Source organism: Marmota monax, unplaced genomic scaffold (assembly GCF_021218885.2).
Source record: "Marmota monax isolate L192 unplaced genomic scaffold, Marmota_monax_Labrador192_F-V1.1 WCK01_AAM20220418_F8-fsc00048, whole genome shotgun sequence".
NCBI classification, from domain to species: Eukaryota; Metazoa; Chordata; class Mammalia; order Rodentia; family Sciuridae; genus Marmota; species Marmota monax.
This window is the reverse complement of record NW_026694895.1, coordinates 8,386,298-8,404,632: the sequence shown is the minus strand read 5'-3', so window position 1 is coordinate 8,404,632 and position 18,335 is coordinate 8,386,298. Positions and strand designations below refer to the sequence as shown.

The 18,335-nt window shown below is 38.6% G+C and overlaps 1 protein-coding gene across 2 annotated transcripts in view; it reads left to right on the top strand.

Moving 5' to 3' along the window:
• Lypd6 (LY6/PLAUR domain containing 6) overlaps positions 1–15,146 on the top strand; it is a 138,915-nt gene extending 123,769 nt beyond the window's left edge. For both annotated transcript variants that reach the window (XM_046426981.2, XM_058573503.1), the window contains 2 exons: positions 10,238–10,368; positions 12,200–15,146. In XM_046426981.2, the coding sequence (XP_046282937.1) occupies positions 10,238–10,368; positions 12,200–12,367 (299 nt within the window). In that variant the 3' untranslated portion in view covers positions 12,368–15,146. The remainder of the gene's footprint in view (positions 1–10,237; positions 10,369–12,199) is intronic.
• The last annotated feature ends 3,189 nt before the right edge of the window (positions 15,147–18,335 follow it).

Here is an 18,335-nt window from a genome sequence, read left to right as displayed (position 1 = left end):
TGGTTTTATTTTTCACATATTGAACTCACCATGCAAGAAGCACCCAGATGATGAAATCACTATTTCCAGGAGCTCAAAAGTTCCCTCCTGCCCTTCCTTCCTTCCTTCCTTCCTTTCTTCCTTCCTTCTTTTCTTTTCTTTTCTTTTCTTTCTTTCTTTCTTTCTTTCTTTCTTTCTTTCTTTCTTTCTTTCTTTCTTTCTTTCTTTCTTTCTTTCATTCTTTTCTCTACCAAATGTCTCTGTTGTGGACTGAGTTGTGTCCTGCCCCAAAATTTATATACTGTGGTTTTGATCCCTAGTACCTTAGGATGTGACTGTGTTTGGAGATAGGGTCTATGAAATGGTAATTAAAACTAGATGAAGTCATTGGGCAGATCCTTAATCCAATACAACTGGTATCCTCATAAGAAAAGATTAGAACACAGACACATAGGGATGATGATGTGAAGACACTGGGAGAAGATAGCCATCTACAGGCCAAGGAGAAACCCGTTCTGTCAACATCTTGACTTCAAACTTCTCCAAAACTGTGAGAAAACTTTTGTCAAAGTCAATTACTCTGTGGTAGTTTTCTTATGTCAGCCTTAGAAAACAAATATAGCTCCTGGAAGCCACATGCAGTGGTGTAGGACTATAATCCTGGAGATTTGGGAGGCTGAGGCAGGAGGATCAAATGTTTGAGGCCTGCCTCAGCTTTTTAGCAAGACTCTCTCTCAGAATAAAAAATTAAAAGAACTAGGGATGTAGCTCAGTGATAAAGCAACTCTACATTCAATCTGACAATAAACTAGTATTGAGTTCTTTTCAGAAATTGGAATACCTTTTTGTATATAACTTCTTTCACTCAAAATTCATTTTGTTAGCTAGCTGTCATTATTATATGAATACGTGCCACAATTTATTCTACCATTAATGGCATTTTTATAGTTTCTAGTTTTCATTTGTTTAGGTAGTTCTTCTATAAAAAGCCTAGGGGCAGAATTTCTGGTTCATATAATATGAATATGTTTATTCTTATGTGATCCAGGCAAATAATTTTCCAAAATAGTTATACTAGATGAAAATTATATTTCCAGTAAAAGTATATTATTTGGGCTGGAGCTATAGCTCAGTGGCAGAGCACTTGCCTACTAAGTGTGAGGCACTGGGTTCGATCATCAGCACCATGTAAAAATAGACAAATAAAATAAAGGCATTCTGTCCATCTACAACTACAAAAAATTTTTTAAAGTATAGTATTTTATTTTCAAATTGGATGAGACCATTCAAAATACAGACATGGAAGAGATGTTATAGGCACCATAGAGCTAAATGATTTAAATTTGGTTCAACTTTGATTAGAAGAGCTTAGTGCCATTCTATCTGTGTTCATTGTGAGTGGAGAGTGCAGATTCAATAAGAATTGACCTTCTTCTCAAGGTTTTGATTATAATATAGAGGTGTTGATCTCAACTAGAAATGATTCCCCTGACTCTGGGGGAAATTGGTTGATATTTGAAGACATTTGGTGATATTGGCATCCAGTTAGAGGAATTCATGAATTTGCTAAATACCCCGTGATGCACAGAACCTTTCCCCAAGTGGAATTGTCTAGCCTAAAGTGTCAGAGGACTGATGACTTCCACTTCTGGAAATATGAAGCAGATGTACATTTCCATTCCTTCTGCCAACTACAACTAAAATTCTGAGCATTGTAGATAAACAAACATGAAAACCAATAAACCCAAAACAGCAAAAGACTCTGAAAGGTGGAAAGAGAGAAAATGACAGACTAGCTATTGACTTCAGGACCCAAAGAACAACACAAGGTGAGGGCAGCAGGTGTCCTTTCTGCCTCATGAATTCTAGACCTGGAGCTGAAGAAGTCAACACCCTGAGAATGTCACAAGCATCAACAAAAGGAGCCCTAACAGAAATGTACTCTCTCTAGCCAAAGGACAAGAAAAACATCACCTAGAAAGAAAACTTAGATAATAACTATGTTCTAGCCAAACACCCACAGGAAAAAAGAATGTAGCCCCACCCACACCAGCAAAGGCTGAAAAATGAAGAGACTTGACGTCCATCCACAACAGGACATGTCGGCTGAGCTGAGGCACCCTGACCTCCCTGCTGGGATGGTATGAGAGGACAATTAAGGGGAATCTCATCCCCCTCTGAGCAGTCATGGGGTCTCCTCAGTATCAGTGGAGACTACATGGGCTGGTCTTCAAGTCTACCAGCATCACTGAGATGCCTCTACATCTCCCTGGGGTTGAGTCAGAAGTGACTTAATGGAGAGACAGGAAATCACCACCACCATTTGTAATAAGGCCATCCTCTCCCAGAGCATTAATAGAAGCCAGTGTGAAGCATTAATGAGGCATTCCTACCACTCTCAAGAAGAGAAGAGTCAAAAGATCCAGAGTATCATAATGCCAATATGTTCCTATTTCAATAAAAATAAAAAACCTTGTGCCACAAGAAATATTTCAAATTGAATGAAAAATGACAATAGTGTATTAGTCTACTTTCTATTACAGCAAATACCTAAGATAATTAACTTAAAAACAAGAACACTCTATTTTGGCTTTCAGTTTTTGAAGGTTCAGTTCATGGCCAGCTGGCCCCACTGTTTTGGGGGGTCTGTGGCAAGGCAGTTCATCATGGGTAGAGCACATGGGAGAAGCAATCTGCTCACCTTATGATGGTTAAGAAGCAAAAAGAGAGAGAGGGAAAGAGCAGCATTCCTCAATCCCCTTAAAGGTCATGCTCCCAGTGATCTAACTTCCTATGTTGGCCCCACCTCTTTTTTTTATTATTATTAGTTGTGCATGACAATACAATGGTCTTGATATATCATACATTTGAATCAAATGGGGTATAATTTCTCATTTTTCCAAGTGTATAGGTTGCAGAATCACATTGGTTATACAGACACGTATATACATACAGCAATACTAGTGTCTATTTTATTCTGCTGCCTCCCCTCCCCTCCCATCACTTCTCTCTATCCAATCTAATGTGACACACTTCTTTTTTTTCCCCTCACTTCATCATACATGTATTTTGTATAATGATGAGGGTCTCCTTCCATCTTCCGTGCAATTCTCCTTCTCCCTCCCATCCCCTCCCACCTCTCTTCCCTATTTAGTGGTAGTCTTCTTCTCATGCTCTTCCTCCCTACCCCATTTTGAGTCACCCCCCCCCCCCTTAAATCAGAGAAGACATTTGGCATTTGTTTTTTAGGGATTGGCTAACTTCACTTAGCATAATCTGCTCTAATGCCATCCATTTCCCTGCAAATTGGCCCCACCTCTTAAAGATTCCTCCACCTCCAAATAGTGCCATCAACTGGAAAACATGTCTTTGAACACATGGGCCTCTGGAAAATACTTAAGATGCTTGCAAACTAGCAAATTCTTACTAAACTGAGATAAACAGAGATGCTACAATTGTCTGAAAAGGATTTTAAAACAGCCACAATAAAAATGCTTCAATGAGTAATTACTTAGTTGAAACCAATGAAAGATCTCATCAAAGAAAGAGAAAATTTGAAGAAGAATCAAATGAAATTTGAGAACTGTAAAAATACCGTATCTGAAATTTAAACAATTCAACAATGAGTAGACCCAGAGGCAGAATGGAAGAAACAGAGGAAAGAATCAGTCAACTGAAGGACAGAAGAATAGAAATTACTCAATCTGAAAGGTGGAAAGAGAGAAAATGACAGACTAGCTATTGACTTCAGGACCCAAAGAACAACACAATGGTGAGGGCAGCAGGTGTCCTTTCTGCCTCATGAATTCTAGACCTGGAACTGAAGAAGTCAACACCCTGAGAATGTCACAAGCATCAACAATTGGCCTGGACATGGTGGTACATGCCAGTAATCCCAGCAATTCCGGAGACTAAGGTGGGAGAATCACAAGTTCAAGGTCATCCTCAGCAACTTAGCAAGACTCTGTGTCACAATAAAAAATAAAAAGAACTGGGGATATATGTAGCTCAGTGGTAATGTGCGCTTGGGTTTAATTTCCAGTACCAGAAACAATAGTGAGAGAGAGAGAAAGAGAATAGAATTGAAAAATAAAAAATAAAAAAAGAACAAAGCCCAAGGGATCTGTGGGACTATAACAAAAGATATGCCAGAAGAACAGCCCCGAAATTTGCAACGTGTGTCTCAGCCTTTTCTAGCTTTGTGCTTGGGTTGCTTGTCTGAGGACACATCCATACACACTGTTTTGCACCATCAATGGGAACAATTCCACTCGCACAATATTAGATTTTTGAGGGAGGCTTTATTTTATAAGATTTCCTCCCAAATTTTATTGATTTTTTTTCAACAATGTGCAAGAATATCATGCTTTCAGGTGGCTGTGTTAAAGTTAATCTATACAATCTTCATGATGACCATTTTTGTTGTTTTGTAGGAAAATCAAGTCAATGCCTGAGACTTTGAGCATAAGCATTCATTACTTAAAAGGAAATTAAAATTGTGTACTCTTATACATTTTTCAGAGTCATACTGACCTTGGCCTTTTCCATAACCAAGAACTGAGTCCTGAATACCACGTAACCTCTTTAATTGCATAGCAATATGCAGCCTCTTGGTGAAACTGATATAAAGCTACATATCTATGAGAATGGCCGAAATAAAAATAGGGGCAATACCAAAGGCTAGTAAAGATAAGAAGAAATGAGATCACGCATATGTCATTTGTGGGAATATAAAATGGTATTGGCACTCTGAAAAATAGTTTGGGGATTCTATAACAATTAAACACACAACTACCATCCAACCCAGCAATTACACTTCTGAATGTGGGCCCCAGAGAAGTAAGAACTTACATTTTCATGGAAATTTTGCATGTTTGTACCAGCTTTATTAATACTATCCCCAACTGAAACAACCTAAATCTTCTTTCAGTGGTTGATTTGTTGAATCAACTTTGGTATACCCATATCACAGACTACTACTCAGTAATAAAAATTACCAAGCTGTTGATACACATGATTACCCAGGTGAATTTCCAGTAATGTATACTGAGTGAAAATTCTCAATCCCAAAATGTTGCATACTGTACAATTCCTTTTAAACACTCTCAAATGGATTCAATTATAGAAATGAAATTAATGGTCTCCAAGGGTCAGAAGGGGTGAGAGGAATGGGGAGAGGATGTGACTATAAAAGGTCTACAGGAGGGATCCTTGGGTGACAGAAATGTTCTTATCTCAACTGTAATGATGTCATCATCCTGATTGTGATAGTAATGTACAATAGTTTTATAATGTATGACCTTGTGGGGAAACTGGGCAAAAGGCACATGGGATTTCTCTTATTTCTTACTGATGTGAATCTATAATTGTCTTAAAATATTTAATTTTTTAAAATTAACCATTTTAAAAATGAAAGTCAATCTTGCCAAGTTTGAGAAATCCTAATCTATAAGGAAAGCCAGATTTAACCAAATTAGGAAGTTAAGGGATAGGGTACTTGCCCAACCTAGCATGCTCAGTGCCCTGGGTGCCATCCCCAGCACTGGGAAAAAAATAAAAAGAAAGGCAACATGGAAGCAAAAAATTAACATCGACCTATTTGAGAGAAAAATCAGGGAAGGTTTCACAGAATTTGTCAGTTTGTATTGAGTCTTACAGAACATCAGGTTTCCAAAAATGGAAGGTAGAAAAATGGATTTTAGACCAAGCTGAAGATGCATAAAATGTCTTCCTGTGAAGAACAAAGTTGTGGTACAGCATCTTAAGGAGACAACCATGAGCTCCTTTGGGGCCTTGATCAAGGAGAACCTGGAGTAGTAAGTGCTGAGTTTCAAATGTGAAGCTCTGAATGGCAGATCTAACTGATGGCACTATGGGGAGCACAGCTACTCTTCTACTCTGGTTCCAGCCTCAGGAGCAGGGAGAGGCAGCAGCCTTCATACCTGCTACTTGGGTAAACCAAATACACCTAGCACTGCAGCAGCCAGCACTCCTTAGCAAGTAGGTGGTATTAATATCGAAATAGGTTAGTAAAAGTGCTGGAAGAGGAGACCAGAGATGTAGAAAATAAAAACGACAACACCTCCGATTAGGGAAAGAAATGTAAGCTGATTCCAAAGTTTAGTCTTCACTCCCTGCAAAAATGAAGATGGCCCTCTCAGGAGGTCTCTTCCTGAGACAGGGCCACATGAAGATAAACAGATTTCAGGAGGGAAATGAGGTTTGGTTAGAGACATGTGACTTGTACGGTGATACTGGCTGTGTCCAGGAGATAGTTGGAAATTTTCATTCTGTAGCTCAGGAGAAAGAAGCAGACCGAGAGTTGGCATCAGAAGATTGATGAGGTCATTTGAGTGAAAATTGTTTCAAGGATAGAACTTGGGAGAGTATCAACTTTCAGGTTTCTAAAAGTGATGGAAGAGAAGAGACCAGAGATATAGAAAATAAAAATGACAACACCTCTAAAGTCTGGATGGGGAATCCCACAGAGGAGATTATACATGATAGAGTCCAGAGCTACAAAAAAATCCTGCAGAGGCAGACGTGAGAAAGGAGCATCACCTATGACACCTACTCTACTAAAGGCCATTATATTAATATATTTATGTAATTATTATTATATTATTATTTTATATGATTATATTTTATATATTAGTATTTTATACATTACATATAATCATGTGTAATGTAAATATATAACATATAAATTATATTATTTTATATATTATATTTAATCATATAAATTTATATATATTAGATAATATTAATTAATATATGATATATTATTTGTTTTATATTATTTTATTATATAATAGATACTGTGTTTATTACATAAACATAATATTTATATTAATGTCATTTATTATACTATTATATTATAGGTCATTGTCTGACAGTCCATGGCAGATGTGAGGGATTGGGCAGGGAGTGTGTGGACAGATGGCACTAGAGTTTTATTTTTTCCACTATAATCTGTAATATTATTCTTTAAGTTATTTTCTTCCCATTCATTTTCTTGTACCTAGGGAATTGTCCTATAGCATCACTTTAAACATTATATATCTTTATTTAAAAAAAAAACTAACAGAGCCCCAGAGAATAATTGAGATAATTGAGTGATAAGAAAGTCTTTTATCTGAGAGGTAAACATGTGTAATGTCTCGTTTTAATTTAAATCATCATACACCTTAAATACAGTTTGCTTAAATACAGTTTCTTTTATTGGAAATGGAATATTGGTGAGTAAATAAAAGTTTTCATTTTAGCTTTGAATTAGTTTTAGATTTCAGAGATACATTATGGAGTGTGTGTGTGTGTGTGTGTGTGTGTGAAAGAGAGAGAATTTTATGAAAATTATATTTTGAGCTTTCCAATTGTTGATTAAGCTCTCTTTTCCATTTCTGATTTTACTGAGAGTCAAAGAGTTTATTTCACAACTTCTGGAAGTATCAGTCAGTAGCAGAGTTTGAGGTTTTAGAGGCTAAAACTAACCTGGTAGAAATTCAAATCCGTCTTTTATCTTTTAGATAAAAGTCTTTGAAATCCTTTTAGTGTGAAGTTATCAGCAGGCTTGATTCTCATATAACCTCATTACTAACCCGAAGATTATTCAAAATGCATAGAGGGCAATGCTCTGTGGCTGAAACTTGTTTTTTATTACTACTACACTCCAGTGATAAGCCCCATGTGGTACACCTGGTTTTGCTTGGGAAATTCTGTCTGCTTTCTCCAAAATACCTTTGGAATCCACAGACCTCAGAGCGTGTGGGAGACTCTCATAAAATACACACCAAAGAAACCAGTTCAGTTTTTTTGAGCATTTCCCAAACTGCAGAACCCTTTTCCACATTAATATTTCATAACTCACCTAGGAATGTTGTAAGATGAGAAATGGAATAGATAATTTGAGGGATCAATGCTTTAGAATTGAGGTCTCTATTGCTGGACATGAAGGCAGTGCTCTCAGTGTACCTTTGTTTTATCAACTGGACTTGGTGAAGTATAAGAAAACTTCACTGATCTATCTTCTCCCTCTAGAAAGGCGAGATTTGGCTTATTAGGTGCAAGGGTTTTCCATATATTCCTGAAAAAATTTTTTCTTATCAATTGTTGCTACTACTTTCATTCAATGGAAAGAGTGCTTCATTAATAAATAAGGGGGTTTGTTGTGGACAGGGAAGTATAAACAGAATTGATCTATCAAGTTCACCAGTAGTTATTTTAAGGCTTGATTCTTAAAGCAAGATAATTCATTACTTGGGGGACAAACCTAATTTCCCAAACTGAAACCACGTAGTGATTTACTTATTCCATAAGTGTATGATCTTATCTGCTCAGATTTACGTTTGGAGCTATAAAACCTCTGGCAGCTGCTCCTAGTTGTCTGCATGAAGAGGAGACAGGAGATAAGAACATTCCAGTTTTTATTGCTTTCCAGAACATTTGAACTTGGGGCGGGGATGGGAAGGTGCACCTATTGTAGCCATAAATGTCCACTGAGTCTGATACCTGAGAAGTAAACCCGGCCTCTTTGGAAGGTGTGGTAAGTATCTGAAGCCACTGTCCTCCAAACTGCTCCATAGAATTCTGAGCAAGCTTGAGACAGCCTCAACCTGATTCTTAAAAAAAAAAAAAAAAAAAAAAAAAAAAAAAAAATTCCAACATCTAAGCCAGGGTGCAGTGTGGGGACAGCATCTGGGGGAGGATGTTGACCCGGTCAATAAGAAGCCATTTGGGATTCCTGTTAGGTGGGATGTTTGAGAAGACTTTCAAAACCCTCAATTTTCACTGGGCATTGTGACCCACACCTCTAATTCCTGCCACCCTGGAGACTGAGGTAGGAGGATTGCAAGTTTAAGATCAGCCTTAGCAATTTAGCAAGGCCTCTACACAACACAGTGAGACCCAGTCTCAAAAAAAAGAGGGTGGGGGGGTCCCAGAGATTGGAGATGCTGGGGATGCAGCTTAGTGGTAAAGTGCCCCTGAGTTCAATCTCTGCTACCAAAAATAAAAAAATAAAAATAAAAACAGAGTTTTCTTGACTCAATGCAGTCTACATTAGTTCATTCTGGGGAGCTAAAATTCTTAAGCTTTCTTCTTTAAACATTAGCGCTTTGGTTAAAAGCTGCCAAAATCATGACAAAATCTGGTGGGGGAAATTTTTATGGCCTAATAAATAATATCATAGAAGATCATAATTCCATATTAGCCACTAAATATCCAAAATGTATAAAGCATGCAAACTTGGGTCTAAGATATGGATGAAAAACAGCTCAGTGACATTTCTTAAGAATTATTCATTTTCTTTTTTAATGTGAAAGTAGAACTTGAACATTCTCTTAAATCCCAGGCTTAGAGAGCTGAACGCTGCCTGGAGGCTCTGAAGAATTACGTTGACAAAGCCATTTTTCTTTAGTTTTTAAATTACCAATAAAATAATTCTCTAAAAAGAATTTTGAAATAAACCTTGAGCTTTCAGACTCATGAGTTTAGAGGAACTTCTATGAGCTTCCATCACGGTCAACATCTTCTGTCCCAGAAAGACACTGGAATCATACTGGGAGAAATGAAGCTTCTTGGATCACCTGAGTTGTTGGGTTAATCTTTCTTCCTAATACATCCTAGATCCAGCTATGCTCGGTGGCAAGACATTCTCTTGAAGGGAGTCATTTTCTCAAAATAAAATGTGTCTCTAATAGTTCTGCCCTTACATGGGAATACCTCTCTCTCTCTCTCTCTCTCTCTCTCTCTCTCTCTCTCTCTCTCTCCACACACACACACACACACACACACACACACACACCAGCCTCTGCTGTGTCTTCCATCCCCTGCAATACCATTGTACCTGCTTAACTTCTTTTTTTTTTAGCCCTATATACTTTGAAACTTTTAACCCTTTATCTTTCTGAAAATTGCCGCCCTTGCCTCCTAAATCAACTCCCCAACCACTCATCTTCTAAAGATAAGGACAATGGCAAAATTTTTAGAAAGGCAAAGAAGGATCCCTTGAGGTCTCCATTTATGGGGCTCACCATGGATAGAGAGACCTGCGTTCTCTGGAAGGCTGTGTCCTACCATGGCGAGATGGATCTCTCTGGGGAGATCTTTGGGAGTGGACATATACTAGGGGTGGTATATATCCTATGTACTATTAGACCTTTTCAGTAGCAGGAGTGTTCGCCCCCCTGTGGGGTTCCTTTTTAGGTAGACTGGGCTCACACTTCCCATCTCAATTAAAGCACATTTTCTCTGTTAACAGAGACCAGATACTGTTACACTCAGCACACGATGGAAGTCACAGGAAACAGCATCTCTGTCACCAAACGCTGCGTCCCACTGGAAGAGTGCTTGTCCACTGGCTGCAGAGACTCGGAGCATGAAGGCCACAAGGTTTGGCAACACAGCTCATGATGGCATGGCATAGTCAAGTGTCCCCCTACCTCGGAGGGCTCTCTCCCTTCCCCACTTGTAGGCTGCCCTGTCTTAGAGCACTGTGGAAAGAATCCATCCTTTTCTGTCTGCTCTAAAAAAGTATGAATGAACACCAGGGCACAGGAGGACAGGTATAAATTGTGCAGGCCCACACCAGAAGGATGTGGAGGATGATCTTAAGTCCTTGGTTCACTCAGGAGAGTCATAAAGCTTCTGGAAGGGAGAGGAGTGAGGACCACTTGTGCCACCTTAGCAAACATTGTTACATCCCAGATGGAACAACAATCCATCCACCCAAGGGGGCCCCAGGCAATTTAGCTTTGATAACTTTCTGCAAAGTGAGGGATGCTAGTTTGTGGAAGTCTCCACTGGCTCCTGAGTCATTTGATAAGTGAGGAGAACCACCTTCCTGTGGATCTGTTCCTCTTAAACTTTGTCAGTGCCTGTATACAGAAGTGCTTCTGTGTAAAATGAAGTTCAGGGGCCAGCCATGAAGGAGGATATAAAGAATCAGAGAGAGGCAGTCTGATTCGTGGTCAGAATGAGCGATGCCCCAGCCTCTCCTGCTGGCTTGAGTGTGCTCTTAACAAATCAGGCCTTGTCCTTTGTGACATCTCCTACTTCTGTCAGGTTGCTTTCCTGGGGATTTAGGCAGTTTTCTTTCTCATACTCTGAAACAGTACTGTCAGTGACAGACGCCTAATAAGTGACTTCTCAAATACACTAAGAATTAAATTCTTATTAAGAACGAAAGCCTACTTGTTCCTGGTTTGAAATATGAAACATAAAACCAAGGTCATAACCTGACCCCTCCAGCCAGCAGGGCCAGGCTCAAGGGTTGCTGTGGTGTCTGTACCAAGGAGAACATGAAGGATCAGAGAACTTATGTCCTATGTTCAGGTCACACAGCCAGCAAGCAACAGAAACAGGATTCAAACTCATTTCTGACATCTCCGTTCTCAACATTTTACTCTCTCCCCATGTCAATTATGACCAGAGACTCAAATCTCAGCAGGATGATGGTGTAGGATATTAACCATCCTATGAATATGAATCATCTGGGATCTCATTAAAATGCAGATTCTAATTCTCTAAGTCTGAAGCAAGGTTTTGAGATTCTGCATTTCTAACAAGCTCCCAGCTGATGTTGAAGCTGCTGGTCCGTACTTTGTGTAGCGATGGCCTAAAATAATTGCTATCAGTAACCCTTTGGGTTTATTTCTTTCATATAATTCAGGAGTAAAGCAGTATAAAGCAGCAGTAATTGCATAAATGAAAACCCTTCAAACGTTAACTCACCCACGAGAATGGAGATAATTATGCAGATAGCGATAATGAAAGTAAATATTCAAGTTTAAATTACGGGGGCTGTTGCCACTTCATTTTCACTGTGAAAACTTGGCAGAGGAAGGTGTACCCTCCTGACAGCTGCCTCAAGTAGTCAAAAAGAGCATCTTTGAAATGGAAGAGCAGTTTTCAAAACCCCATTTCACAGGTGGAAGAGCTGGAGCCCAAAGGTCATGAAACTTCTTGAGGAACCACGTGGCTGAATGTCAAAAACAGAACCCCAGTGCCTTGGAGTTAAGGCTGAGGGGTTTCATTCTGACCATGTTGCTTCTAGCTGGAATATTATCCTCAACCTCCCTAAATGTTGGTTGGCATTTCCCTTGTGGAATAGAGCATTTTCATTTGAGTTTTGCCCTAGGGAGACAGTTCCTATAAAGACACCTGTCTCCTACTGGGACCAGCTGGCTTCTCACCACCCCCTTTTCCTCTTCCCTTTTTTCAGGTCTGCACCTCCTGCTGTGAAGGAAATATCTGTAACTTGCCACTCCCCCGAAATGAAACTGATGCCACGTTTGCCACAACATCACCTATAAATCAGACAAATGGGCACCCGCACTGCATGTCGGTGATAGTGTCCTGCCTGTGGGTGTGGTTAGGACTCACATTATAGCAGCTCAACAGTACCGTGTTTAGTAGGGATCCGTGGGATCTCACTGTCCATAGTCATGCATGAATCATTGGCCTGACAATAGTCACCCATGTGAGACTGCACCAATCACAGATGTCATCGTGGCCAGGCATTCCCACTTCCTACGAGAAACAAGCATTGCTTCAGTATTGCCATTTGGCATCTAACCAAGACCCCCCCATCAAAGCCAGCTTGCCCCCGGTATGGACCCTGAATTCCATACCACAAACCTTTGTTTTGACTCCAAGAAATAGTTCTGCGTTTATTGTAACCTAGATTATTGATTTGGAATACATGCATGAGCCGAAAGAGGACCTGGAACCCTCTGAGATGTCAGGAATACGTTATGTGGACATGTATACACATTTGTTTTTCAGGAGAAAGGCAATGGACCACTGCTTTAATTACAATCATGAATCCAGTTATAGCTTTAGAATTTTAAAACTTTGAATCCAAAACGATTGGACTATTTCCTTTGAGATTCTGACTGAGTTCCTGAAAGAGCAGCAAGCAATTTGCTTAATTTAATTTTCCCAGCCTTTTTCTCTCAGTCATATTCCCTCAGCTGCATGGGAGGATAAAAAGGAAGATGTAAAATTTGGTGTATTTGTAAGGGCGGCTAGAAAAGAATTTCCCAAACTTAGTGGAACTGATACCCATCAAGCCCTTCATGGAACTGGGGAGACTGGCCTTGACTTTGAGCCTAGTTATGCTCCAGGAGATCCTGGATTCCACTTGGGCCAGTGGTGTCCACAGAGTCCCAAAGCAGGATGGGGGTCCTTTTCTTTAGGTGTTGGTTTCTATATTCTTGCGTAGCTAATCTAGACAGGGAGGCTTTAGAATGAAAGGAAGATGTGTGGGTGTTAGTCGTAATTCATTTTGAGGGCCCAGTGACTCAGCCAGCTGCTTTCTCTATCTACAGTTCTTACTACCAAAGAACCTTCTCCTTCCAAATTCCCAGAGACTTAGGGAGAAGGTTCTGCATTAAATTGTCTCTATATTAATAGTATAATATACTAGAATGAGAAAAAGATAGATTTTGAGATTAGTAAAGAGACTCCATGGGAAGTTTTTTTTTTTTTTTTTTTTCTTCTAGATCTTACTTTTGAGGTAGAGGATAAAATTTTTGCCATCTTTCCTACATTTTTGGCACCCAAAGTTGTGTTTCTTTGTTCTCCCTTGTAAATCCTTTAAACAATATTTATTTTTGTATGGCATAACTGGAAACTAAAATATATTCTAAAAAAAAATTCTTTATTCTGAACAAAATGATCAAATTAGAATTACTTATTTTTCAACCATGGTAGAGCTTGTAATATATGTTTGTTGAAAGTTATCTATAATACTTCCACTGGTATTGAGAAAAGTTAATATGTCATGAGCAGGAGTAATGTGTTTGTCTCAAGGTTCTTGCTCATGGTTTCCTTAGTGGTATTGTCCCAAAAATATGCTGGTAGAGACCATCACTGGTCTGAACTTTTCTGCAGGGTTATGGGACATGTTTGCATGGAACTTGGAGGAGCCATGACAGTATTGTGAGGATCCATCTGTCCAGCATAGGAAACTCTCTGGCTCATAAAATGAGACTCCCTCAGGGACCCAATATGAACTGACAGCAGTAACCTTGATACAAAATAATCTAAATTGTATTACATAGCCTTAATTCAGAGTTTGGTAGGCTTATCAACTTGTTGCTTATAATTGGGGCTGGGATAGTAGAGGGAAAGTAAGCAAGACACTCATTAAGCAACTCCTGTGTGCCAGGAACTATACTAAGCACTTTATGTAATTTAGGTCATATAATCCCAGCGAAAGCTCAGTGAGAAATATTACTGGTATTTAGACTTTAGAAATGAAGGTACTGAGGCACAAAAAAAAAAACCCTCAATAACATGAAGCCTTTTCTTTAGATTTAGATTATATGTGATGAAGCAGGATTTAAGAGGAAAGGAAAGTGGAATTATTCTCCTAGGAAAACTTCCAGGCTTGACTTCATAGAAATTTGTCCATCTTATCATGTGGAATTTATTTTGTGCAGGATGCCTTTGCATGTGTCCCCAGGTGATTTTTTGTTTTTCCTCTAGAAAGTAAGGGTATGGCTTCCTCATTTGTCTCTCTTGCTGAAAGAGGAGATGGTTGATCTTGCATCTAAAGATGCTTTAACCTGGGTTCTCTCCCCAGTACCACAAATAAGTGAATAAAGAAATATGCTATAAGACAATGAAAATGTAATGTTGTACATATCTACATTTTTGTGCATGGTCACACTCCACTCACATTTTCCAAGTACTGCATGTGATTTGAACAAGAAATAAGAAAGTGACCACATCAGAGCTTCCCTGGCTGGTGTAGAGGGATCCGGTCCACAGTGGTACAGATTCCTCCACCCCCCGGGGAGTTATTGCAGACCGCACAGATGTGCTGCATGCACCCCCTACACCTGTTAAAATGGTTTTTGTTTAATTCTCTTGAAAGAAAGCAGTTTGTTCACCATCCCCAGCCTCAAGGAACCAAGGAAGGGCCATTCATGTTGAAGGTCCAGGACTGGTCAGCCATCTGACTTTTCTACCACATTAAATTTTCCATTAAATCCTCACCATTGGTGATGGCTTGGAGTGCAAAGAGCCATGATGTGTGTATTAACCTATGTGCCACATATTTATTTTTAGATTCTCTTCATTCATGTCAATATGAGATTAATTTCTAGATGTTGTAAATATTGTACATTTTGTAAATCAATGAATAAAGATTTTAAGTGTTATCTCAACAGACTCCTTTCTGCAAATGTGCATGTCAATCAAAGATTAATGCACCCAGGTTATGTACAATGCTCTGGGCTTAGCACCACAGGATACTTCCCTTCAGAAGCTCCCTTTCCAGTTGTACAGATAAGACATACATGCTTGAAAAGATTCAAGGCAATTTACCCATCCCAAATGATTCATATGGACTATAAGTATTATAAAAAATTAAAGAAAGATTATCAAGCTTCAGTCACATCTACACTTCCCCTTGAACATTTCTTTGTTACATCAGGAAATATAAAGGTATTATGTGTGTGTATTGTACAAATAGATCATCCAATAACTTTTATTTATTTTTGTTTTACTTATATTTATTTATTCTTTTGTAGTACTGGGGATCAAATACAGGGCCACATGCATGCTAGCAAGTGCTCTACCTTTGAGATATATCCCCAACAAATTTTAAATATTATTCTATTCTTAGGGTGAATTATTTTAATGATGAACAATAGAAAATATCAACTCTTGATGATTTCTCCTGCAACAAGAAACATACTCATTTTTATCTATACAATGCATTTATTTTATTTCTCTTATTAAAACAATAGATTGAAAGCAAACTTGAAAAGCTTCAGCTTGTTTGTGACTCCAGGTTATTATTTAATGTTCTATACTTTTAAATTTCTAGGAAAAATATGCCTTTTCCCCAGAGTTAGAGGTTTTCTATTAGGTTTTTTATCGGTGATGTAATTGCTGTTTCTTAAAATGTTGCAATTACATAAAGGTAGTTCTAGCATTGACCTCCATGAGCAGCTCCGTGTATGTAACATAAACGGCACTGCAGGTGGACAATGTTTTTAGAAAATATGATTTTGAAAACACAAACTTACATGTTTAAAAAGATCTTTCACTTTATAAATGCGTTCCTAACATATTTGTAAGACTTTATTTACAAAATTTAGGTCATTATCAGTATGTGAAGTCAGAGGTGATGCTTTGTCTACATTATAGTTTAATTTAACTGAAATGCTTAAAGAAGATTCACAAATGTTCTTAATAAATTTTCCTTAACTTACAGAGTAGGAGTGAAATATTTGAAAATGCTTTGAGCATGTGTTATTAATCCTTACTGTAACTGGGAGAACTTGACCTTAGAGAGTCAGACATTTTTCTATGATTGCACAGAAACTTGGGGCAACACTGAGCCATAAATATGAAGCATTATGGCTTCAGTTTAGAGTCCTCTCCTCTGAGATCTACTGTGAAACACATCTATGAATTTTTTAAATATAAAAGTTTCTGACCTATTTTGGTGCCATAAAACCAATGCAGATTTCCAACATGCCATTCAAAGTAGGCTTTATTCTCATCACTCTCATAGCTGACTTTTAAAACCACGGCTTCTCCCATTAGCAAATTGCTATTATCTTAGTATTACCCTTTGCAAAATTGAACTTCATTGCAGTTGCTGGAATTAATAAGATGGGTAGAAAAATTCTATGTATGGTATTTTAAACTAAGTAGAAACTTAAAATCCAGAGGCTAAGAAATGACTCCTCAATGATTCTCTTTTCTTTTCTCCTAATAGCAAGCATGATTATTTTACATGATTTTATTTTCAAAGCACTTTCATATACATTTCTTCAGTTGATCAACATGACCTCATTTCAGTTTTGATAGCTAAAGCATTGCAGTGGTTAAGGAGGCCCCACTGTTGGTTTATACTACAAAAACTTTGATTCCTGATCCACAGCTTTGTTCCAGGATGATATACATGATGGCCTCACCCTTCTTTGGCATTTTATGAAAAAACAATTTCTCAGGTCACAAAACATCTTGTCCACTTTTTAATTTTATACAGGAGAGAAAAGAACCCCAGAGAACTCTGATAATTTGTCTCTGAGAGTACCATATTACTGTGTTAAAGGATAGAACTCATCAAAATGTCCTTTATTTGATACTCAAAGCAATTATGATCTGGGTAATGGGAAACAGCCTAAAGGTATTCTCTTTCTTTACTTACCCTGCAGCATCAGAAGTACATGAGGACTATCATGGTGGGGAAGGATAGAGAAAAATAACTAGAAAGGGCAAACTTTTGCCAAAAATGCAAGCTAGCCTGATGGGAAAAGATTGTTCATTCTAACTGGAAAACAAAATATTCTTCAAAATAATCACCATCAAAATCATGTCCAAAAAAAGCAGAATAGTTTGTTGAAGTTAGAGAGTGTTATTCATAAACAGTTTTCTCAAGGGGCTATTGCACATCCAGAATCAAACCTGGAGTTTATGCATCCACAGAAGTCCCCCTGTGGAGGTCATAGGGAGCATGTTGTCAAAGCAGGGAAAGTGTGTCTGAAAATGAACCAAAAGACCACCAGAATGCAGTCATGTTGCAAAAGGAAGGCTAAAAATAAGTCACACCCTCAATAAGTTCATTAATCTTTGAGAAGATTTCAAAATCAAGACACCATGTGACCCTTACTCTATCTACAGAGGAGCGTGACTGTTGTGTCCCATGGAGTCTGCACCAGAGTCTGAACACACCATCTGTCTTCTTCCTGGGGTTCACTGGGTGATAGTTGTTGGTCCAACCACACAGGTGCCTCTGGCTTTGCTCCCACCCCAGCCTCTCCCAATAGGACCATGAGCAACTTGGCACCCCCATCATAAACTGGCTGAGAAGACAAGTTGTCTGAGAAGTGAGATCATGCTTGAGTCACATCACATTGAGGTGTTGGGGTGAGGTGCTGGGCAGACTTCAGCAGTGAGAGAGGACATATTTGGACTCATTCATGATTCAGCCTGGCTTGACTGGCACATATCAACTCTGGGCTTATCCCTACCTTTAAATACTGATAGAATTGGGCCCACCCCTGACTTGAATATGTTTAACTAATGACCCTGTATGTTTTGCATATAATCTAAATACCAACCAAGTGTAGTAAGTAGAGATACACTCTTCTTGATGTGTGACAGCCCAAGACCAATGTGAATTGTGCAATCAGAACTCCCATGAACTCTCTTCTAAGACAGAAGCTCTGAAAAGTCTGTTTGGAGTACAATGTTTGGGACATGAGCATAGATGATGTGTTTAGATTATACTACAGTTGAAGATGTTGAAAAGAGCCAGAATAGATACTGGCTTCATTTTAGAGGTGATAGAAGACTCAGGAAATATGGTATTTAATCCAAGACACAAAAAA